Raw genomic sequence first — 25,493 nt, 5'->3', positions numbered from 1 at the left:
GCTGACTGGCTTTTTTTCTGTTCTTTGTTGAAATGATCCAGCACTGCTTGAATAGCATTAAGGTGTATGCTCTGGGGAAGCCAGTCCATGACTAATATTTATTTATTTTTTAAATCTATGTATGCTTTTACTGCAATGTGTTTGGGATCATTGACATGAAAAATGAAGCCTCTGCTGGATGGTATTGCATGGTGGATCAAAATCTGATACTGTAATGATGTCGGTAAGTCACACTACTGACTTAGACTCCATGTTTTACAGCTGATGTAGACATTGACTGTTGTGCCTTTTCTGACTTCCTCCATACATATTAGTGATGATTTGGATAAATTACTATACAAGACTTGTTGCCACTGTTTCATCCAGTTCTCATGGAATTTGGCAAACCTCAGCCTTTTCTCCCAGTTTACCTAGCTTAATAGATTCAAACAGGTGTAACAGAGACCCCTCCTATGACACAATTTCTGATGAGGTTGAAGTGAGCCTCGACGGTAGATGGATCAACTGCAGCTCCTGTATCAGGTCTTTGCTGGATTCCAACTTCTTAAGCACATGGCTTTCACACACACACTGCTCATCTGCTGTAGGTCTCCTATTTCTTGTCCTCGCCTTGACCCAATATAAGCTTTCATTTAATAGATCTTTGGGAATCACCTTGTTGGTGCAAAAAAAAACAAAAAACCCAACACTAGTTTCTTCCAAACTTATCTTTGGCATTTTTCATATATTTGACTAAGGAAATACATTTTCCAATAAAATTGAAATACCTTCAAAAAAAAAAAAAGCTCTTCAGAAAGCTTGTAGAACTATTGTTTAAGACCAGTTTAAAAGTGACAACATTTGGCTCACTGGGAGGAAAATGTATTGAAACGAAGAAAACCCAAATATGCTGTTTGTTTCAGGGGAAATCATTTAATCAACAGACACCTAAACATAACACAAAAATGGCTGGCAGACGACTAATCTCACTGGCTAGCTGAGACTAATATGTTTGAAAAGTGGACTTTTCCTTTTATGTAATGGATATATCTATATATTGAAAAAAAAAAAAAAAGAAAAAAAAAAAAAAAAGAAGTTGCTTTATACACTTGCTACCATTCCCCCGATACATTCCTTGATCCCCTTTTACAAATGAATACGTTTCCCTTGCCATCTTCTGACCTGGTATAAGATTTATTTTATAAGAGTGGTAATACAGTTGATCAAAATCAGATAAAGGGTGAAATTTGTAATACTAGACACCTCCTTCAAGCTCAAATAATGCTTTATCTACTGTAGGTGAAACGCTTAGTGTTAAGTGTATAAAAATATTTGATCAAATTATTAATTACCTATTCTACACTCATCACATGTGTTCCATCAAATCCAACATTCAAAAGTAGCTCATTGTTAAAAGCTGTAGCATCAAACATACAAACATCTGATAACTGATTGGAACAAATAATAAAAAGAAAAAAGATAATATATATTAAAAAAAAATCTGGTAACAGATTTACAGTCATCAGCTTTCTGAAACCATGAATATAGCTGTAAAACGCAACAAATGTAGTTGCATAGAATCACATGATCAAAACACTATCCCAACATATTTAAAAAAAAAAAAAAAAAAAAAAAAGTTTAAAATGAAATGGTAGACAAAAAAAAAAAAAAAAAGCATAGTCTTTTCTGAATCAACAGTTCCTTTACATTCATTCTGTTTCACCAAAATTTGAGAGTAAAAATCATAAATGTTGCACACCCCCCTCTGCATCTCAGCTTGGCCCTTCACTCATGCTGTACCTCTCTACCATCTATTATTGAAAGTGGACTGTGCACAAGGGTGCGCCAGGCAGGACAAAAAAAAAAAAAAAAAAAAAAAAAAAAAAAAAAAAAAGGCTCCTGCCTTTTATCATATTCTTCAGTCACATTACTTCAACAGCTCTCCATTCAGAGTCTTTAGTGGACTTCTTGTTTTCTTTTCTTTTCTACATCTCAGGTTTGCGTCTCTGTCTGGGCATCAGCGCTGTGGAAAGGGACAACAGATCAGATTTGCATACAGGTATAAACAAACAGCTCATATTTTTAAAAAACAAACAAAAACCCACAACACACTGAATCAAGACATAATTCATACCGGCTTAACATGTAGATCATCTGTCCAGGATCATCTGCAAACATCCTGCAATGACAAGCGAATGGCTTTAAAATATTTTTTCCATCTACTAGTTCAAAACAGGGCTTGAGGGTTAAGATCAATTAACAGCCATAGTTTAAATGGTGACATCTTTACTTTCAATCCTTGTGAGTCTACACTCTTTTTTCCACAAACTTTGTCCAAGTTAGTTCAAAGACATTTCAGTGAGCAAAACATCATGAGTCATGTGAAGTCAAACTTGTTTATAATTATGGGTGACAGTACAAATCAATCTGACTTAGTAACAACACACTGACACATACTTAACTGCCCTTGAAAAACTCAAATTTGAAAGAGCATTGAATTTGCTCAGCACAACTGTGCCATCTTGCACACATCTAACTGTTCCCAGATTGGTCTGTTATCAGTGTGTGTTGAATCAAAACATATGGGTTTTATTTGCATAGAAAACTGAGGAATTTCTGAACAAGTGTTTGTTCCAAAGCAATGCATTCAATGTAGTCCTGATAGGTTAGTTGCTCTTGACACGAAGCTCTCAATGTCAGAGACACAACTTTTTAAATAAATTAATAGCAGCAGTTGTCTATGGATCCTAGCTAATAAGGAGACAAGAGGATGGCGCAGCCTTAAAACCAATTCAATGGGAAAAGCAGTAGAATAAATCAGGTACTTAGATGAAGAATGACTACATTTAATTCAGATATTTTGAGAACATGTAGATACAACTTAATCACTCAAGAAATAAAAATATTTAAAAAAGACACCATAGAACAATCTCTTACCCATCCCCCCAGTGGTAAAATGCACGGTCTTGGAAGAACATGGACAGGAACAACCACAGGCTTATCAACTCCAGCCAGAAGATAACAAACAGGAGCCATAGCGATGTGAGCAGGATTTCACACAACATCCTGGAGCTCTGTGAGGACGACACACATGCATCATAAATAAGTGATGTCTTCAGTTTTATGAAGGTAGTGGGCACCATGTTGTTGCTAAATAACAATCAAATTATGTCTGTAGCACATACAACATGCAGTCCAAAAGTCTTGAGCCTCTTCTCAAGGTATTAGATTTTGTACTCAGGCTTTTTGGTAACTTTTTAAAGTTGTCTTGAGCAATAGTTCCTCAGCCTTTCTGAAGGTCTTCCCGTGTTTTTGTTTGGACAGTGGCTGCTTTTTCACCAGTTTTTAAATTCGGCCACTGTACCTGACCATTTTCATAGGAATGTTTCTGTTTGTTAACCACTTAAGGCTGACCAAGAAATAATTCAAGCACCCAAGTTAAAGGATTAATTAGGGTTTTATCGACACACAAGTGACACCTTGGCAAAGAAGTGATTTTAAACTGTATCTTTAGGCACTTTGTTATTAGTAGCATGCAACTAAATACACAATTTGCTTCCATCTCTGTAGTTGATTCTATGGAAGATGCTAAACAATACAGTTTGAAGGTCTTTCAACTTTTTCCTCTGGAAACTGGTTGCTTTTCAACCAGTTTCTGTGAATGTGGGGGGGGACAAAACAAAAACACAGAGTCATGATTGGCCTTTCCAGAGCTCAGGCCTCAACATTACTGAAGCAGGGGCACCTCCACAATTTTTTCATAAGGGTGGCCAAATGTGGGCCACTAAAATATTTGGGGTGGGACACCAAAAACAGATAAAGTTGAGGAACATACAAAGTGAAACAATACAAATGACACACACAAAAGTAAAAAAATGTATATGCAGGAATAAAGGACAATTTATTTTTTTCAACTCATTCTAGGGCGTCTTCCTACCTCGTGCTCACCTTTATTATTTTATTTATTTCATTACCAGCATAGGACAGTCTTGCCAGGGGGAAGAGGGAGGCCACTGGGGGCCCGGCAAATTTTGGGGTTTAGCCAAATATTGACCTTCAGGTTTATTAATATTGTATAGCCTGTGTGTTTTGCCCTATACATTTAATTTCCGTGCAAGTTTCACGTTTAATTAATTGGTTGTGGAAAAGAATGTTTGAGAGTCATTGACAACAAGAACAGAAACTCATTAACTGATGTTAAATATCTGGTGCCGCTAATCTTTCATCTTTTTTAAACGTACGTTTAAAAAAAAAATCATTAATTATGAACAATGAAATGAAAGCTAGTTTTGCCAAACTCTTCGACATTGACCGCACAAAACCTGCGCAGAGTCATATTTTATTTAATGTCCACGATTATCGGTCAGCGTGACACAGACACGGTGAGAGTAGCTAGCTAGCGTGGCATCTAATGTCAAGCTATAAACAGTCCCGCTAGCCATCTACCTAGACACTTTCGAGCATTGAGAGTGCATGGGTGCTTGAGCTAACCATTGTATTTGACTTTTACCTTAACGATAACGTTAGAGTAATGAGCTGTTTGCGCGAGTTTCGGTGCAGAAATAGAGTTATGTTAGCTACAAGAGAGGAGAAAACTAGAGCCACTTGCTTTTAGCTAACGTTTCATTTGCCACACACACCCATACTGTTAACAAGAAAGCGGTATCTAAATAGGGGAATTCATGTTTTAGGCCTCTTACCTTACTCAAGGAAAAGACTCTTGAGACAGCATTCCTTCTCTTCTAGGCTAAGGAAACATTTACCATACTTTTGTTTACAATGCTCGTCACATTACGCGTCAACCGCAGTTCCGCTTTCAGAACCAATTACAACATCGGTTCATTTATATTGCGAAGCCGTGGTCCGCGGACGCTGATAGGTCCTGTCAGGCCTCCAAATTAAACTACGTACCGTATTTTTCTCACAATACATATTCTATTCTGGATAATGTAATTCAATTATAAAATTATCAATACCAGTAGCTTCTATATGTAGAGACAATGTTTTGTTAATTTGGGGGGGGGGAACGACATATTCTGCTGTACTGTAATTTTCGGTTTATATTTTTCATACATAAAACAGAATCATAAAATATTCCCGAAATTATTTTCTTCTACCAATTTAAAATGTACTTTAATTAAATTTAAAGGTTTTGCCAATTAATTTAACAATAGATTAAAAATAAAAACAACTGACCAGCCACTTTATTAGTTACACCTGTTCAACTGCTCAAGGTAAATTTCTAATCAACCAATCACACAGTAACTACTCAGACGTGTTAACTTGGTCAAGCTTGCCTAAAGGTCAAACCGAGGATCAGAACAAGAAAGGAAGGTGATTTTGAACACTGAAGTGGCAGACAGGCTGGTCTGTTTCAGAAATTGATGGTATCCTGGGATTTTGCCACACAACCATGTCTAGGGTTCACAAAGAACGGTCTAGAAAAGAGTTCATATTCAGTGAGTGTGATGGATGCATGCAACCACACAACTGAGATACTTGGGTAATATTCATTTGGTCTTTTGTCTTATGTTTACGTTATGCTCTAAAGCTTCTGTGATCATAAGTTAAATAATTTGATATTTTGAGTTTACCTGTAATGCATGACAGCACTAAGCTATAGCCCAAATGGTGGCATAGACTTTGCTTTGTTTGTTATTTTATATAGGTATATGTTATATTGATTATATTTCTGCTCTTTCTGAGTTACCTGACCTCCGCTCCAGTCCTTCCTGGTTTGGCTGAAAGAGGAGGCTGAAGCTGGTTTAAATGCAGAAGCCAATAAAGTGGACTGGACCATCTATTGTGATCATGCAGGGGGAATGGGGTTCTTCTTGAATGATGGTTAGCTGTTATCTCTTTAGTTTTCACCTTTGGTGTATATAATGGTTTATTCATTTGCTATATAACTGGAGCTGTTTCTCATTTGGGCAGGTCAGTTTGTTGAGTTATGTTTTTGTTAAGTGACTTGAGTAGCGGTCTGTTAAGTTAACCTCGTTTATGGGCCCACTTGGTTCTTAAAAACTTTATTTTTGATATTTTGAATTTTTGTAATCATCTTGTCCTTTTTGGGGGTATAATAAAACCCATTTTTTTTGAAGATTACATTTGTGCCTGTGTGTTCCTGGCTGCTTGGATCATGACAATTGGTGGCAGCAGTGGGATACAGCCAGTTTAAAAAAAATACACACACACAAAAAAGGCACAGTTCTTTTTGTTTTTTTTCTTCACTCCTTATCAAACCATGCAGAGAGGAGCAAGGAGTGTGAGAGTAGTCCGAGGAGATGTACCAAGCCAGCAAATGGGCTCAGAAGGACAAGTCGATGGAGAACAAGAGGAGAATGGAGCTTCTGGAGGGTTAGACAGCACTAGGGCTCAAGCTATGAAGCCAGCAGATGCCACTCAGACCCTTAGTGCTCTGCCATTTTATGAGGCAGAATTAGAGACAGTACCCGGGAAGTTGCGCAAGTACCGCATGGAGAGAAGGCGAGAGAAATTTCATCATACTATTGTGAAAGCATCTCCCGTCTGTGAGCCTGAAATGTCTTTGGACTTTAAAGTCCCAGCTAATATCACTGAGATGCAACACAATGATCCAGTATTCGCACCCTTTTTTCAGAAAGCCAAAAAGCAAGGGCATGAGATGGAACCAGATATTAACAGCAGTGAGGATTTTTTTCTGAAAGATGGCATTCTTTATCGCCGGCAAAGATCACAGGTACAGCTGATGGTTCCTAGTGGAGTCAGGGAGGTGGTACTGAATTTGGGGCACTCTGTGCCGTGGGCAGGACATTTAGGGAAGCATAAAACCATGGCTCGCATTAGGAAGCATTTCCACTGGCCGGGCCTGCGTGCTGACGTGACCCAATTTTGTAAAAGCTGCCCTCAGTGCCAAAAGACTTCCATCAAAACCCCCTCCAGAGCTCCACTTCAGCCTTTGCCAGTTATTAGCACCCCATTTGAACGGTTGGGGATGGATGTTGTCGGACCTGTTGAGAAAAGCAGGGCAGGAAACCGTTACATGCTGGTAATAACTGATTATGCCACAAAGTACCCTGAAGTTTTTCCTCTGAAATCTGTAAAGGCCAAGTCTGTGGCTTTTTGTCTGGTGCAATTTTTCTCAAGGGTGGGATTCCCTCGTGAGATCCTGACAGACCGTGGGACTAATTTTATGTCAACTTTATTAAAGCAGGTCTACCAGCTTCTTGGCATCAAAGGGCTAAAGACTACTCCATACCATCCTCAAACAGATGGCCTGACGGAGCGCTTTAACCAGACCCTGAAGCAGATGTTGCGCAAGTTTTTGAATGACACTGGTACTGACTGGGATCAGTGGCTGCCTTACCTCCTCTTTATGTATAGAGAAGTACCCCAAGCTTCTACTGGCTTCTCACCTTTTGAACTGTTATATGGTCATGAAGTAAGGGGGCCCTTCTCTTTGCTGAAAGAAATGTGGGAGGGTGACCGGAGATGGGCAGGGGCTACTAATGTCATCTCATATGTTATACAGATGAGGGAGCGACTTGAGAAGATGACTGAGCTTGCCCAAGCTCATATGGTAGCTGCCCAGCAACATCAGAAGGTCTGGTATGATCGGTCAGCTCGGGAGAGGTCATTTGAACCTGGACAAAAGGTACTTGTACTCCTTCCAAGTGATGACCGTAAGCTGTTAGCTAAATGGCAAGGACCTTTTCAGATTCAGCAGAAACTGGGAGCTACCACCTATCGGCTGGCAACTCCAGGTCACTCTCGCTCCAGTAGAGTTTTGCATGTAAATCTCCTGAAGGAGTGGGTGGAGAGGCCGAAGAGAGCAGAAGTTCTTTTGATAAGGGAGATTCATGAGGAGGAAGAGGTAGAGGAGCAGTATCTTCCTTCAGGTGTGCTCCAGCATTTGGCCCTTAATCACCTTTCAGAAGAAAAACAGCTTCAGGTGAAAGAGTTATGCAGCTCTGGGGTGTTTCAGGAGAATCCTGGGAGGACGGATGTAATTGAACATGACATTGTATTAAAGGATGGAGCGTCTGTGAGACGTATGAGTTATAGGATTCCAGAGCGGCTGTTAACATCATTGAGGAAGGAGGTGGATTTAATGTTGTCTCTAGGGATCATTGAACCATCTAAGAGCGAGTGGTGCAACCCGGTGGCTTTGGTCCCAAAGAAGGATAGTAGCCTGCGGTTTTGTATTGATTTCAGGTACTTGAATGCCATCTCAAAGTTCGATTCATACCCTACACCTAGGGTTGATGATCTGATTGAGCGACTTGGGAAAGCCCAGTACCTGACGACTCTAGATCTCTGCAAAGGCTATTGGCAGGTGCCACTTACTCAACGCTCAAGGGAACTGACTGCCTTCCGGACACCATGGGGGCTATTCCAATTCACAGTCCTGCCTTTTGGTTTGCATGGAGCCCCTGCAACATTTCAGAGGCTGATGGATCGGGTACTGTGTGGTTTGTCAGAGTTCACGGCAGCATATCTGGACGATATTGTGATTTACAGCCAAACCTGGGAGGAGCACCTCAAACATCTAGAAAAGGTACTAGAGCGTCTTAGAGAAGCTGGGCTGACTGCTAATTCGTCAAAATGTGTTTTTGCCAAGGCTGAAACTGAATACCTGGGATTTGTCATAGGTAATGGGGTGATAAAACCACAAGTGAGCAAAATCAGTGCCATTGAATCCTGCAGTTTGCCACAGACAAGGAAACAACTTAGATCATTTCTTGGCATGGCAGGGTTCTACCACAGATTTATCCCTCATTTCTCTGCCAGGGCGTCTCCCCTCACTGATCTAACAGGTTCTAGGTGCCCTAACCAGATTCACTGGACGGAGGAGGCTGAGACAGCTTTCCAGGACATCAGGCAATCCCTCAGTAAGACTCCAGTCTTGTATAGCCCAGATTTTGAGAAACCTTTTATTCTTCAAACTGATGCTTCTGATAGGGGTCTGGGGGCTGTTCTTCTACAGGGACCACCCAATGAGCGACACCCAGTGGCTTTCATTAGCCGTAAAATGTTCCCAAGAGAGATGAGATATTCAACGGTGGAAAAAGAGGCTTTAGCAATCAAGTGGGCACTTGATTCCCTCAAGTATTACCTCCTAGGCCGGGAATTTACACTGGAAACTGACCACAAGGCGCTCCAGTGGTTGGAGAAAATGAAGGATACGAATGGACGAATCACCAGATGGTACCTTGCGATGCAGCCATTCTGTTTTACCATTCAGCATATTGCAGGCAAGAACAACTGCACAGCGGACTATCTCTCTCGCTGTTCCAGCTCACTGCTGAAGGGGGGGAGTGTGTGATGGATGCATGCAACCACACAACTGAGATACTTAGGTAATATTCATTTGGTCTTTTGTCTTATGTTTACGTTATGCTCTAAAGCTTCTGTGATCATAAGTTAACTAATTTGATATTTTGAGTTTACCTGTAATGCATGACAGCACTAAGCTATAGCCCAAATGGTGGCATAGACTTTGCTTTGCATTGTTTGTTATTTTATATAGGTATATGTTATATTGATTATATTTCTGCTCTTTCTGAGTTACCTGACCTCCGCTCCAGTCCTTCCTGGTTTGGCTGAAAGAGGAGGCTGAGGGTAGAGCTGGTTTAAATGCAGAAGCCAATAAAGTGGACTGGACCATCTATTGTGATCATGCAGGGAGAATGGGGTTCTTCTTGAATGATGGTTAGCTGTTATCTCTTTAGTTTTCACCTTTGGTGTATATAATGGTTTATTCATTTGCTATATAACTGGAGCTGTTTCTCATTTGGGCAGGTCAGTTTGATGAGTTATGTTTTTGTTAAGTGACTTGAGTAGCGTTCTGTTAAGTTAACCTCGTTTATGGGCCCACTTGGTTCTTAAAAACTTTATTTTTGATATTTTGAATTTTTGTAATCATCTTGTCCTTTTTGGGGGTATAATAAAACCCTTTTTTTTTTTTTTGAAGATTACATTTGTGCCTGTGTGTTCCTGGCTGCTTGGATCATGACAGTGAGGGACAAAATTTGGTACAAACAACATGACATTGCGTATCCATCCTGCCTTGTATCATATGTTGGTGCAGGTGGTGTAATGTCAGAAACGTTTTCTTGTCACACTTTGGGCCCTTTAATGGAACAATGAGTATTATTGGTGACCATGTCCATCTCTTTATAGCAAGTGAATCCATTTTCTAATAGCTTCTGCTAGCAAGATAATGTTTCATGCCAAAAATCTAGATCAATGACTATGACAAAGGGATTACTGTACTCATATGACCTCTAGCCAAACACGATCAGGGCACCTTTGCAACGTGACGGAACAGGAGACTTGCAACACGGATGTGTGTAGTCGACAAATCAGAGGCAACTTTGTGATGCTATCAAGACCAAAATCTCTGAGGAATGTTTCCAGCACCTTGTTGAATCTTTGGTTCAATTAAGGCAGTCAATAGGGTTCCAACCTGGGTACTTTTAAACAGTTTCTGTTCATGGACTCAGCTTTATTCATTTCCACTTGATCAAGGCTTTTTTTTTTTTTTTTAAATAAATAAATGTGTTTAATGTGATAATTGAAGCAAAATACATTAAAAAAAAATACACAACCACAAAGTAAGCCATACTAAAATTACTTTATTACAGCTGATTTCTGTTCAATATCCCTCTGCCCACACAATAGTAAATACAATACAAACAATATAGTAAATTTGATCCTATTTTTAATTCTGCTTATCAATATTTGTACACAATTTAAATCCACTTTTTGTACTTTACCATATCTTATGTAGTATCTTCATAATCTCTCTGACATTCAATAACAAGTTCCACCATCTATACATTTTATTATAGGTTATAAGTTGTAGTGGTAATGTGGCAAACAATACTGACATCTTCAAAGAAATGCAATATCTTTTTCAGAATTTGCCTGTCACCCCATCATCTTTTCAAGCCTTTTTACTTTGGCCACTACACCAGAACCTTGTTGTTTTGTTTCATACATTACATGTGGTCAGCCCAATGATAGGTTACAACCATGGAGATGAAACAAATGCAGTGGTATCTGGGCTTGGCAACTAAGGTATGGCACAGTGTTGGACCATAAAAAGGATCGCTATTTTCTGTCGCTGATTCTAATTCAGTATCCTACATGCTTTCAGTCAGTAGGAGAAATATCTGAAAGTTAAAGTCAAACAAATAAAACAAAACAAAATCTAATCCAGGCTGGTGGAGAAGTCTTTCGACTGATAACAAAATCCAGGTTCCCTCACACAAAACTATGACACAAAAGTGAACAAAATGTGTCCGCATAAACAAAGTTGGCATCTATGTGAGGTCTGATTGACCTAACATTCAAACTCTTGGCCGTGGCCTATGAATATAGTAACAATCCAATAAAGATAAATACATTCTCATCTTCTTTACAACATGAATAACTCAAAAGAAAAAAAAAGATGACTACAACCTGTTTTGTTACAGTAGCTGGAACTAATCAGTTGGCATAACAGAAAAAAAAAAAGTTTCGGGTTCAAACCATATGTAACTTGATACAATGCATACTTTCTAGGCAGAATATATACATAATGAAAGTTAAAATCCCACCTAGAAAGAAAAATATCCCAGCATTTTTGTGTGTCCTCAAATATGATAGGAATAGAGCAACAAACAACATTCAGAAAGAGCCAGCCAGAAAGGGCGGCTCTGGATCAGAGTGGAATGGAGACAAATGGTCGAATGTGTGCAGCGACAGAGAACTAACTCCGCAGTGGTAATACTCAGAGATGGTGACTAAACGAGTGGTATTTAAAGATGATAGTAAAGGCAATTTGTCAGTGTACACAAACCAAGCGTAACATTGAGATATGTCCACACAACTTAACACCTAAACTCTGAGCGTGAAAGGTTTACACATGTCACTGTAGTCTGTCAGTTTTTAGAAATCATTTTCTTAAAATGTGGGTTTACATTTAAAATTCCTCCAATTAAAAAAAACAAAAAAACCCATACACACGCATACACACACATAAATTCCAGCTTTGTGAGGAGGAGCAGTCACTTTTGCCAACTCCAGAGAATTATCTTTAAAGTGTTTTATATTCTCAGTGTCAAAATGCCAAGTCTCACTTGAATGGAGAGGCTGTTAAAAGGTAAAATGGGAACATACTTCTCCAGCGATAGTTCATTAACTACAAACTGAAGAGAGAGAAAGAATGCAGACATGAATATAATTCAGGGGAGGAAAGGAAGTGTTTTTTGCCACATGTATTTCGCACTTGGCTTGTGTTTTTTTTTTTTTTTTTTTTTTAAACTGTGCACTGACTAAGTTTTACATGCTACAACGTCAAAATGCAAGCATGTGCTCCATTCAGTCACCCAAGTTTTGGGGTTCAATGACTTGGTGTAACATTATTAACTTAGCACCTTTTAAATTATTAGTGTTGCTTACTTGGGCCCAGTGTTTTCATATTTAGTTGTGCCAAGCCTGCTGTTATGGTCATGACAATTAACTCTAACTTCCTGCCCGCCATAATAAACTCTCCAGTTTACTCACTTCAGTTCATAGAAACTCTAGCCAAAACATACGCACACACACACACAAAAAAAAGCACCATCCTCACATATTCTCTTCACTCGGAATTTAACATAAACACAACTGAGAGCAACAACAGCCATAGCTTCACTGACTGGCAATCTCCTTAGTTACAATTGTATTGGGTGTAGTTGTACTCTGTACTTGGGAAATTGCTCTAAAGAAAAAAAGAAAATGGATCACAGCACATCTAAGTCTGACTCCTAAACTTAACAACATGCGTACCAATGATCACTCACCAGGTGCTTTGCGAAAAGAAGTCAACTATTAAATCTCACACACATTTAGTTGTATAAAGTGCTTTGAACAAGGCAGCAGTTTTAAAAGGCACTAATAAAAATAAACAGATGTCTATTAGGATTCTTTATGAAGGCCAATACGTCACAATTCCTTCTGAGAACATGTACAGTGACATTCTCTGTAACGCAGGGGTTTCCCCCTCAAGTACCATGTGAAGGCATGAGAACTGGTTGCAGATATGCACCAGCAATGTTCTGTTTCTCGACATACATAGGAATTAAACTGTACTGAATATGAGAATCGGAAAAGGAAAATGTCTGAAAACCTGCTAAAATAGGCTAAACAAAAGAAGCTAACACTGATAACAAATGGAAGAAGGAAATTTAAACTATAAAGATCTGAGACTAATTTCAGTTATCATAGGTTAAAAAGGCACTGTAGGATAGTTGTAGCATATGTGTGAAACAGTTAAGACTAGATTATTTGGCTCTGAATCTGTAATGTTTCGTTTTGGTAGAGGAAATAAAACTAACTAAGATAAGAGGAATCGAAGTCATCATGACGACCATTACAGCAGGCTGGCATCACAAGCATCTTCACTCACTCTGCTGCGTTTGTAACCACCATCAAACAATTGCCCAGTGTATTACTGAATACGAATGGGGAGAGTGAAGAAGGGAGGTCCTGAATAAAATCAGTTCTGTGATTGTTTGATACATTTAAAACAGGACAAAATTAACACATGTCAAAGGCTTTTAACAGTGTTTCATGTGCAAAATGAGAGCAATGGCTGTGAGTAGCACAAACTTATGGTTTTTTTTGTTTCTTTATTTTATTCTTTTAAATCCTCCTTAGGAGAGAACTGTAACTAAACACAAATGAAAGTAACATATTGACACTCAAACTGCTTATGTAACATAAATTTTAAGGATCTGTATGTGTGCCGATAAACTGCCGTGAGGGCGGGCTGTGCTTTTTCCAGCCCTTTTGACCTGAGCAACATTTATTTCATCACACATCCACATCTGTACATGGGAGAAATGGTAAATGGTGGGGTAGTGTCTGAGAGAGACAGAGCAATAGAGCTCTGCCTTGATGTGTTTTTAGATTCCCCGCACTTGGATTCTTGATTCCATGGCTGATGAGGGATCTATGTGTAGGAGAGGTGGGACCCGTTAGATATTTGAGAGGTCACACTGGTGCTCCTGCTCATTCCCTGCTCACTGTGCCCTCCCGAGGGTGTCCTTCCCATCCCCTGGGGGCTGTTCTGAATACCACTAGTGCGTGCGCCCAGAACTCCAGCTGATGGGTGGCCCCATGGTGTCGAATCCCCTCCTCCCTGTATGCCCTGTCCCCAGCCATGCTGCATAGATGCCCCTCCTGGACTGGAGTGATATCGATGGTAACTGCCTTGGTGACTGAACCCTGCACCTGAGCTGCTGCTGCCCCAGTGTGCACCTTGAGAGCTTCCAGATGGGTGCTGCTGATGTTGACACCAACTTACTTGAGCCCCAGGAAAGTTATTCCCCATGGCCTCTGGAGAGATGTTTGATAGCACCATGTTGCTAAAGCCTAGGCGCATACTCTCAGAGTCAAAAGCCTCAACTTCTCTGGCTTGGCGTTCCAGCACGCTCTGGATTCGCGCTGAGCATTCATTCTGCAAGGACTGCATTTCTTCCTCAATCTATAGCAGAAAAGGAGGAAAAAAAATGAAATTCATATTAAACTGGTCGCAATATTGTTATGGCTTACAAATATGGCAACTAAAGTAATGTTCAGGACTCTTAAAATGCCAGGACGCTCTCTACTATACCATAGTTTCCCCCCCCTTTTTTTTTAAACCTGCTTAAAGGTATATAGTAAACATGTACACAGTGGACATTATTGTTTTTCCTTTCTCTCATTTTAATCATGTTGCAGCTCGTATGGCAGGACAAATTAACTCTTTATCATTATAACGATGAGAAGGCCACTGACCTCATGTAAATCCCATCGCCACTTCACCCACATTGCATGTAAAACAAACTGGATTAACTGAAGGTAGAAGCATTTTGCCCCTTTACATCCAAACTCTGAGACTCGGTAGCTTAAGAAAATATAAATGTAAATCTTAACATGAACATAATTTATGGCGGAGAACCTTTGTTTCCAGCAGGGCCCTTCGGAGTGACACCCTCTGCTCCAGATCTTTCTTTTCACGCTCATGCTGGGCATCTGTCTGCATCTTGATCTTGCTCTGGTAGGCGTTGAGAAGCTCCAGCTCTTGCTGTAGCTGCATTCGTAGGGCTTGGCACTGAGCCTCCTGAGTCTCATCCAGACGAAGCTAAGACCAGCGAGAAGATCACATTCAGGGTCCAAGCAGTAAAACATATACTCAACTATTACTGATGTGGCCATGTGGCCATATCCATTACGGGTAAGAGACTAACAGTCTTACAGTTTTACCAGACTCACCGCCTGAGTAGAAAGCATTTCATTGATAGAGTGGTCATACTGCTCGGCCAAAATGGCAAGTTTGCGGTGCTGCTCTTGCTTCAGCCGTTTAAGGACAGCTTTGTGCTCTGACTTTGGTGTCGTCTCCAGCAGATGGTTCCTCAGTGCTTTATACTGCCTGGTCTGGATCTTGCAAGTGTCCTGGAACTGCTTCTTGATCTGTAGCTCTTTGGACTAGATTGTAGAGAAAGGAGTAAATACTATATGCACTATACTTCCCAACTATTATCTACAGATAATAGCTAGCATGCTTAGAAGTGAGGAAGTATAACCAGAAAACAAAGCACTACATTAAAGTAATTCTGGGTTACAGTCTATTCAGTTTGTTGTTGTTTTTTTTAATTAAAACAGTAAAATATCAAGAGGTATAAAGCTGGGCACTCCTGATCCTGATTTTATTCCAAAATCTGTGCATCTTTTTTTCCAGCTAGTCCTGACCCAAGCACGATGAAGTAGAATTCAAATAGTGCCTAGACAAGCACTTTTACTAAAATCAGTGTCTGAATATTTAATATACACCCATGCTCAGAAACTTCTCCTGACCTTGAGACTTTTGGGTTGCTGGCGAACCTCCATAGCATGTTTGCGTCTAAGTTCTCTCTCCCTTCGCTTGTTGTACTCCTGCTGATTGGTAAGCTCCGTCTGGTGCTGTAGTCGGGTCAGCTCAGCCCTCGTCTTTTGGATGTTGTTTAGCTGGCGGAACTCCAACTCTTGCATGGACTCGTGGTGCCGGAGAAGCATAGCATGTTCCAAGTCCTTCTGGGTTTGACGCTTACTTAGCTCCTAATGATGTCCAAATGGAGATAAACAACATTGACAAGATAAGATTACTTCCAGAACAACAGACCACCGGATTACTTAATATTTGTAACATACTGTTCAACAGTATAGTGGTAGAGAAAGGTACAGACCTCTCGCAATAGATCCTTTTCGATTCTGTGGCGAGTAGTCAAAATCCTCCTTTTGAACCTGCGGCACTCTAGCTCCAGATACTGCCTCTGTCTGCGCTGTAAATTGGCCTCTTCTTCTGCTTGATAGTTTTGGAAGTTCTCCTTCTGTTTTGACAACCACTCCTGTTTTTCTTTCTTGGGAGTTGACTGGTTTTCATTCAATTCCTAAAGTAATAACAGACTGAAGGTCACTACCAACACTTAATTTATACTGATTAATGTTTACTAACTGCTAGTTTAAAAAGAAAAAAGAAATCTGTATGTATTTCTGTGTCTGTAACATCAATCTGCCTGCCTCTTTAAGTTGCTCCTTGCGAAGTTTGTATTCCCGTTTCTGGTTTTCAAGAAAGCTGTTGAGCTCTTTTTTCTGTTGACTCTGGATGTGTTGCTGGAACTTCTTTTCATCATTGCTAAAGGTTTTTGCCTGATAAAGAAACAAATATAATCAGTTTTTTCTATGCACAACAACAGTGAGTGAATGATAACACTTAATGAACACTTAGAAGCTGAAAGCATACATCTTTCTCCATTGACGCCTGGTGTTTCTTGATCAGTTTCTCCATCTCTTGGGCGAAGCTATTCCTCTGATTCTCCAGCTCCTTGTCCAGACGGAGTCTGTTCTCGTCCATTTCAGTCTTCAGCTTGTTTTCCAGAGCCATCAGCTGTTTTTGATGCTGTCGCCTCATGCGCTTGTAGCCTAATATCTGCTCTCTTAACTCAGAATCTTGCTCATGCTCCTTAATCTGGCGAGTGAGCTAGCAAACACAAGACAAAATACTTGTCTTTAGACATGAAGTTTATAAGGCACACAAGTATTGTGAATAGATTTAATTGCAAGCTTGTTCAAAACACTTAGATGATTACATGAAAAAATATATTGCTTGCCTTAAGGTAAATGCTTCTAATAATCACGAGAACACTGGGTGAAAATATTTTTGCCTTTTTACAATCACAGAAACACCCAGCAGGTATATGCATGGTTATCTGAGATATTAAACAGTTCGTTAGCAATGATGTACAAATGAAATGACAGCATCATTACCACTGAAGCTGTGCGTATTGTGGCAAAGTGTTCACGGTTTCTTCTTGGCCGTGGCGTGTGTGGAGGAGGGGACTGCTGCTCAGTTGGCTGGTTGTGAGTCTGTAAATCTTGGTTACACGTCTCTTCTCCCTAAAAGGTGCACAACAATACAGACATTGCAGGCTATTTAGAACCAATCTAAACAATACTCCAGTGAGAATAATACTAAGAACACTTTACTCAATGAAAAGTGAAAGACAAATGAAAGAAAGATGTCTTACTTGTTTGACATGTATGACAGAGCTGTTGGACATTACAGTGTGGTCCCCTTCGATGTCTGCCTCACTTTTGTCATCGCCTGCATCTGTTAAACTATTAACAGAGCTGCTCTGCGAACTGGCACTGATTGACATACTGGGGATGGATTGGTTGCTCCCTACACTGTTCACTGTACCGGTCCTACTCACACTTGGTTCTGGCTCCTAAAAGTAAAATAAAGTAGAAAATAACAAGATTACAACACATCTTGTGTCAGAGGACACAATACTATGAAAGGCAGAGAGGCAAGCAAGGAGGGGTTAACACAATTTCAAACAGACCTCCTCTTCATCTTGTGTTGTTGGGCCATTGTGGACTTCCTGAAACAAGATCTTCTTCATCTTGCGATACTGCAGATTGTCTAGCTCCCGTACTGCATCCTTTGTCCGGTTTATCAAGTCTATTAAAACCGATTCAGGTCGCTCACGCTGGACAAATGCATGCTGGACGAGCAACAGAAAAGCCATTTTGCGTTAAATTCATGAATTTGTCTATAAGGATTCATCACAATAACAAATCGGTCACAATCATTTTTGGCTGATTACCTTTAGGAGCTCCTCAGAGTTTGGCCTATCCTGGGGTAATTTCTGAAGGCAAGAATCTACAAAGTTTCGGAAATAATCCGTCCTACAGTTGGGAGATCATATATGAACAAAGTTTAGAATGTAGAAGAACAACATAAATGATAAATAGACATTATTCAATTTGAAAAACAAAATATGGATCCAATTCTAAACTCACCATTCACTCGACTGCAGTGTGGGGCTGTCATTCTGTGCTATATGGTATAAGGCACTCATTGCATTCATGTTAAAGAGTGGCGGCTTCCTCTCAGCTATGAACCAAGAAACAGGTTACATTAAGAAATGCATACAAGGAAAGTGAGGGTGAAAGAAGAAAAAGCCACATCAGTAATTGAATGAACCTAATGGTGTGAGAAACACTGCTGCTGACTGTGAGCAGTTAACTGAAGTATAAAAGCAGATGTGTGAATTCTAACAATGCAACAGCAAAGGAGCTAGGACATACCTAATTCAATGCAGGTTATACCCATAGACCAAATATCCACCTTTCCATCATATTCACCTTCATCCATGGCTAAAATTACTTCTGGGGCCATCCTGAAAAAAAACAAAAAAACAAAAACAAAGAAGGCATCACATTCACTAACTTGCTAACTTGTAAATGATGGTTTAATATACTATATTAAAAATATGCAGGTGGTTTGATAAACACAAACAACAACAACAAAAAAAACCCCACTTGGCTACAGTTCATATTCCAGTGGAAGGCAGGAATGTGAAGCTGCAAATGGGCACCTGACAGCCGTCGGTACGTGACGGATCTGAATCTCAACAAGTAAAAATTGAGTTGGCCTCAACTCTGTTCAGGCAATGCACTTTATCCATGACGCTGTGAAAATATCGCTGGCCATGATTGGTCACTGGTAACTTGGCTGCTCGCAGTATGAAAGTAGCAATAACATTAGTCTGGCAGCATTTCTTTCCATATTTAGTGAAAAGAATGGGGATTTAGAAGGGGTTTTTTCCACATATAGATGTTAATTATGTTTAATATGTGACAATGTTCTTGTAAACAGATTGCCCATCTGTTAAGAAGGAGACAGGGTATATACAGACATATATAGATAAATTATTATAGTAAGATGTTTTGAATTTTACCAATATGGAGTCCCAACGAAGGAGTTCGCAGGACAGGCGATGGAAGCAGAGCCAAAATCTGCTAGTTTTACCTGCCCTGGCTCTGTCAGCAAGATGTTTCCTGCCTTGATATCTCTGTCAAACACATGACAGGAAATGGTTATAGCAAGACGTAGAAGACACAGTGCTTGAGGGCTAAAGCAATCTGTGCACAGCATGCTCCTAAAAACACTTGAAACACTCACCGGTGAATCATGGTTTGGGAGTGAAGATAAGCCAAACCTTGAAGAGCACCATGTGTAATTGCAGCTATTTCAACTTCCTGCAGAGGTTTCTTGTGAACTGAAGAAGATGTATAATAAGTGATGTAAATCAAGAAAAAAGGTGATGGGGATAAAATGGCAAATACAGGAATGCAATTTCTTCCAAAGTTTTCAACTCACCTTCTAACAAATCGGAAGCAGAGCCAAGGCAATACTCCATTACCAGCTGTAAGGAAATCAGAAGTGCTTTGTGTGAATTTATATTTGGCCCTTAAATAATTAATAAATATTAGTCTTACATCAAGATCATCATCATTAACACAATGTTGTAGAACCTCACCCATGCAGTGTGCTCTCGTAGGTAGCATCCTTTGTACTCTATGGTGTTTGGGTGTTGTATTCGTTGCAGGAATTTCACTTCTTTGATTATGTCTTGCCATTTCTGGGATAACAGTAAAACAACAAAAGGACTGTTACAGCAAGAACAAGTAACATTCATGAATAAACAGTTTATTAACCTAATATAGAACATTTGAGGTCATCATACCTCACTGGATTGCTTCCCACTATATGACATCTTCTTGATGGCCACCACATCATTTGTCTGCACGTCCCGTGCCTGAATAATAAACACATTACATAAAACTGATTGTCAAGATTTTTGTGATTTAAGCTACGACAAGATAAATAAGGCAATATAATAAAGGTCCTACTTCCATATAGCTTAATTAAGTTTGCATTATGAAACTGTAAAGATTAAATTATATCTATGTGCTTTGAAAAATCAACATTAAAAAGCCCCATTGTGATATCATGATACCTGAGCCAATCTGTATTAAGTCACATGCACAACAGCTACAAGCAGACATGTTGGGGCAACATGGGAACAACATTATGGTAATCAGTTCTCTCTAAGCTGACTAACATAAGCAATGTTTAGGCGTAATATCTGTATTAAAACCTTCTAAATCCATTACACGCATCCAATTGATTTGTGGGTATGTCTGTATCCATGTGTTGTTAAATACTCACAAAATATACAGCACCAAAGCTGCCATGTCCAATTTCATGGAGATCCGTAAAGAGCTTTTCTGGGTCCTCCTTGAAGAAGAGTTCAGCAATTTCGGGGTCCTTGAGGTTCCCCGCCCGACTGTTATTGGGCATAATTAGGGGTTGGGGGCAATGCCGCTGCCGCCAGGAACTATCTGGGTCTGCGACAGCGACGTGAAAGCCCCCACTGATGACTCATCTGCAGGACAGTGGTTTCATATGTGTTCAGAACTGAAAGTACAAGGAAAAAAACAAGAGTAAACACACTAGCAGAGATGTACACATGCATTGCTATTCTAAATTAGAAAGCTACAGCAACACTGTATGGACTGTGAAGCACAGCACACTACAAGAAAAGGAAAGCTGGATGTTGTGAAGTAAGATTCACTTAAACGCTGAATTACTAATAATACTTCTTAACACTGATTATATCATATTAGAAGGCTATATAAGTGAGAAAGCTCTTAGTTGTTCGGATGAGCAACAGACATGCCTAATAATGTGGGCATGAGAAGGCTAAACAAAGCATGAACTTAACCATGATGTCAGAAATCCTGAGGTAGCAAGAGATAAGTCTCCTGTTTCCATAGTAACCACAGCAATGAAATCAGTGGGCCATGTCCCAACAAAACTGGCCTCACACCTTCAGTGACTGGTGTGTACACAAAAAGATGTGAGGAGGATACAAAGACGTGCCTGAGAGCTGCCCATCTCCAGCCTGAACGTGGAAGAGAAATTGAGCACCTTCATAGTGTTAATGACTGAAGGAAAACTCAGCATTCCAGTGACGGGATGACTGGTTAAACCTGCAGGTACATGGAAAACATTCTCAAACGCAGCAAACAGCGTACATGCATCGTCCTAAAAGTGATCAAAGGGTTTGTTCAGCAAAAAAAAAAAAAAAAAAAAAAGTTTATTCAAAGGTTATATTTATTAGTTTATTAAAAGTATTGTTTGAAACCACTTATTCAAAGTGGTGTCATACCACAGTCACGGCTTAGTTTTCCTTTGCCCTGACTTTGGAATATCCACAACAGAAACACTCATTACAATTAAAATAAATTACTTGTTTGTGATTCACACCATGTGGGAAAATGACATCTGAAAAGCAGCGTGCCTTTTCATAAGTGGTGTCTTACTGGAAGCAGTCTAGTGCGCCGCCTTCTCGTGAATGTAAACAAATTAAATAAATAAATAGATCAAAATAACCAAAAAATAATCACAGTAGGGTGTGTGGATTAACATAATATATCAAAAGCTCAATATAATTTCACTGGGGTTATGGGGGTTAACATGTTTAGCTCTTCATGATGTCAGCAAAGCCAATATCAAAATGATGGAAAAAAACAAAACAAAAACCAACAACAGTCATTTTGTTAGTTCGTTTTTTTCAGTACATCACAATAATTGCTCCATCGTGTAGTAACACATTCACCTTATACGCAGAAGATACCCGGTTTGAGACCGAGTGGAGACACTAAACTTAGTTTAAGGAGTCACAAGCTAGTATAAGCCTAGCTTGTGCCAAGCAAAGATAAATGGAGAGGTTGTGTCAGGAGGGGAATGTAGTGTAAAATCTGTGCCAAAACAAACATACCGATCCATCTGCTGTGGCGACCCTTAGGAAATAATGGAGCAGCCAAAAGTCACTGGCAGAGTATGTATTGACTCTTCTGGAAGTGATGGGGGCAAAAACGCCTACAAGTGTTCCAGTCTATCTTTACATGATGAAGGAGGAGGAGGAGGATGCCCATGAGCCCAGGAAAAACTACACATGGAAGATGGCTACGACTATAGCGGCCACTATAGCGCAGGCTCTACTCATTGATATAAAAGGCAGTATGAGTAGCGTGTGGAACTACTTTGTGTTATTATCCTGAAATACACTAACCTTTTCTTTTTGGAGACACCTGGCACTGCCATTGTGAAATCACTCATGCACCTAAATGTTTGCAGTGGCTAACTATCAATAAAATGTTAACATTTTAAATAATGTTTTAAACCACCATGACAGTGATTTAAAATGACTTTGTGCGATTAAAGGTATTTTATGTCCAAGTACATCAAATTGGGTATTGAGACTCATGCAATTCTACTGATATTGATATCACCTACTAAATTACAGGTTATCATGATGGCTCTGCCTTTTAAAAATACAGAAATTAATAAAAGATTATTACTATGCCTGCAACACCACGCTCAATACTTTACTTTCCATTATCACTTTGAAACAGCTTCACTACTGCAATACTAATGTAGACTGTAAAAGATCACCGAGAAAAGTTTACTGAGTCCATTCGGCTCAGATGATCAGTTGCAAACAGATGCAGGGCTGACGCTAGAGTCACAAGACTTCTTTCCCAGCCTGGGAGAAACAGCCCCCAGTTCCAAGCAGACATCTTTTGTCTCACAACAACACTGAACAACTCACTATACTACACAGTTGTAGCCACAGCTCTGAAATAAAGCCCCATTACCATGTGGGACTGTGGCTCTTTATTGCCATTGTTCTTCACTACATTGTTTCTCATGAATGAGCTTTGTTGTCATATCTCATGATAGCATTTTCAACTTGTGAACATGTGAGCACAAAAGTGAATGATGATAACTGACACTTTCATTAAAAAAAGAAAAAGAAAACAACAAACACAAACAACAAGATCAACAACAATATAAATACCCTGGTGTTCCAACTTGCACAAATGCATGCACAAGAATGCAGCAGGACAGGACAACAGAGCTGGAGGGCTGGAATTCTCAATGTATGCCCTCACTGCGCTGCATTTCTCAGCATTTCCTGTTCGTGCAGCTATAGGGAGGTAGGAATGGGCCTTGCTGAGCATTTTCACTAGTGATTATCTGTCTATCTTGGTATTGCAGCAATGGCACGCCTTCTTAAGTGCGCCGCAATTTAATAAAGTAAAACATTTTTCTTTCCATGTCCTAGAAGCAACTTAAAAAAATACAGGTAGTTTTCAGTACTTTGAAGAATCCATTAAACAAATGTAAAAGTAATGGAGGTCATTTAAGACACCTCCGTTTGGCACGCCAATTTATGGCACAACATAGCACAGGGTTTACATCTGTTTCACCCAAAAACAAACAGAAACGGCACTGTAACATTGTAGCCAGTGTATCTTTATGCCTTCAAGTATATTAAGTTAGTTGGTAACTAGGCACCAGTTACCCAAGAGGAATGAGGGCGATAGATCTAAAAACCTTTAAAATATCTAACGTTTGCCCAAACTAAGATTGGTGAGGCAAACAGCAGCGCAGCATTACCTGCTGCGTTTTTACCTGTCACCTCCTCCTAGAGTTTAAAAACAACCGGAATTTCACAGATTATTTGGTTGGGATTCATTAAAAGTTAACACTTTCCCACAGCGGTTTTAAGCGTCATGTTAAAAAAAAAATCACATCAAAAAGACGGAAATATAAAAAGACAGCAGCTTGGGAGTGTGATGTCAGCTACACACACCAAACTTAACGTTAGCCAAGTTACGTGTCATATGGCGAAACAGCCCAAGCATAATTGGCGTCGTGTTTACGACGTGAACAGCTGAACATAAACATGGATAATGTGGAATTAAGCGACCTGTAAGAACTCGCTTATTAGAAAAAGCTAAATTAGCTGGCTAACGTTTGTTATGTTTGCTAAGTTAGCTTAGCCAGTTAGCTGAAACTCACCCTCTTTTGACAGGCCAGGCTTCAGCGCTGTGGAGAATGTCGCTAATTCAAAACAGTTTGGGATTTGGAAAGTATCCCCTCCGTTTCATCGCCAGTGAAGCAACTTCGTGCGCCAAATCCTTGTGGTTCTTCACGCTGTCAGTCGATTATAACGCGCACATTTGTGAATTGTTACAGGTTAAAATCCCCACCCTTCAAGTAACTGGGGTGCCAGAGCAGTCAGATCCCACTCCCAGACAGGTCCAAAGATGGCTGCCGAGCGATCCGCTGCCGCCTCCCTTCGTGGAAATGCGTCGGGGGAAATGTGAGGGAAGTTCAAACACCTCCAGAACCGCATTAAACAAGCCGCGATAATGTCCGCCTTATCGTTGGGGGAAAAAAACCTCGGGATTTAACCTCTCACACTGGCAGACTAACCGTAGCCGTTTAGACGTGTGTATGTGCCAGGCTGTCCGTGCTCCTCAGTGCAAACAGCAGTTCCGCCCTGCCTGTTGAATTTGCTGTAAACTCTCCCTGACCCATGTACATCCAGAGGCGGAGACACTGGAACATCATTAACGAACACTGGACCTGCGATCACGTTCATATTTTTATCGAAGTTACTTTTAATAATTTCACTTTTGATATTTCTGGCGTAAGATGTGAGTAGGGGGGGCTTTATAAATTGAATATGTATTTTAAATGAAAGGACTTGGTTATCGATGATGAGGAAATACAAGAACATTATAGAACTGAGACAGACTGTTAGAGAGCCCAAAGGTGGACAGTAGCTGTATTTCACAGTAGTACTGTATATTCATGAGGCAGTGGAACATCTTTGGCTTATTACACATTTGCCTAACAAGGGAAAGCTGTTTCGATTCCGTGAGGAGACACAACTCTCTTGGGAGTTGCGTCAGGAAGGGCATCCGGCGTTAAACTCCGGCAACTCAAATATGCAAAGCTACCCGCTGTGGCGACCCCTTGTGAGTAAGGGAAGCATTGTATGCAGTTTACTGTATATTAAATTTATCTATTTGTTCATCCATTCAGAAGTGGAATACTTCTTTCCTAATAGGGGCACCATTGTTAACTTTCTGTAAGCAACAACCCATTGCTCCACATCACTTTTTGTTGCTTTTGTTTTGTTTTCTTAAATAATAAGAACATGAAAACTAACAGAAAAATACAATAAATGAATGGATACACAAAGCCACACAGGGGGAATGTTAACACAGACATGTAAGATAGGTTGTAGCAGTTTATCTATCGCAAATGCAAG

The 25,493-nt window shown here is 39.9% G+C and overlaps 1 protein-coding gene and 1 long non-coding RNA gene across 2 annotated transcripts; both read right to left on the bottom strand.

The window, feature by feature from the left end:
• Window positions 1-887: 887 nt before the first annotated feature.
• Window positions 888-4,806, bottom strand: LOC146373532 (uncharacterized). The gene is made up of 4 exons (XR_014802308.1): window positions 4,680-4,806; window positions 2,917-3,053; window positions 2,114-2,158; window positions 888-2,002 (listed from the first exon to the last, which is right to left on the bottom strand). It is a non-coding gene; the product is annotated as an uncharacterized LOC146373532 (long non-coding RNA).
• A 5,769-nt stretch (window positions 4,807-10,575) lies between these two features.
• On the bottom strand, window positions 10,576-24,721 carry taok1a (TAO kinase 1a). The gene is made up of 20 exons (XM_084950789.1): window positions 24,233-24,721; window positions 20,528-20,776; window positions 20,043-20,114; window positions 19,836-19,937; window positions 19,676-19,721; window positions 19,478-19,574; window positions 19,254-19,367; window positions 18,601-18,692; window positions 18,313-18,406; window positions 18,117-18,198; window positions 17,853-18,014; window positions 17,535-17,735; window positions 17,275-17,403; window positions 16,751-16,987; window positions 16,528-16,656; window positions 16,194-16,397; window positions 15,826-16,065; window positions 15,244-15,456; window positions 14,930-15,112; window positions 10,576-14,473 (listed from the first exon to the last, which is right to left on the bottom strand). Exons 2-20 carry the CDS (start codon window positions 20,657-20,659, stop codon window positions 13,940-13,942), a joined length of 3,063 nt encoding a protein of 1,020 aa, XP_084806915.1. The 5' UTR covers window positions 20,660-20,776; window positions 24,233-24,721; the 3' UTR covers window positions 10,576-13,939.
• Between the last annotated feature and the right edge of the window lie 772 nt (window positions 24,722-25,493).

The sequence above is a fragment of the Perissodus microlepis genome, chromosome 14 (assembly GCF_051167445.1).
Source record: "Perissodus microlepis isolate ML-2025 ecotype Zambia chromosome 14, ASM5116744v1, whole genome shotgun sequence".
Classification (NCBI taxonomy): Eukaryota; Metazoa; Chordata; class Actinopteri; order Cichliformes; family Cichlidae; genus Perissodus; species Perissodus microlepis.
This window is presented reverse-complemented; position numbering and strand designations above follow the sequence as displayed.

Bases quoted from the DNA above. Each gene is read 5' to 3' on its own strand.
- taok1a (XM_084950789.1), bottom strand. From the start codon at position 20,659: ATGCCCAATAACAGTCGGGCGGGGAACCTCAAGGACCCCGAAATTGCT. The intron at 18,693-19,253 runs GTAAAATTCAAA...GTTTTTTTTCAG, and splicing joins TTCGTTGGGACTCCATATTG to GATGGCCCCAGAAGTAATTT. The intron at 14,474-14,929 runs GTTCTCCGCCAT...TTTCTGCTATAG, and splicing joins GGGCCCTGCTGGAAACAAAG to ATTGAGGAAGAAATGCAGTC.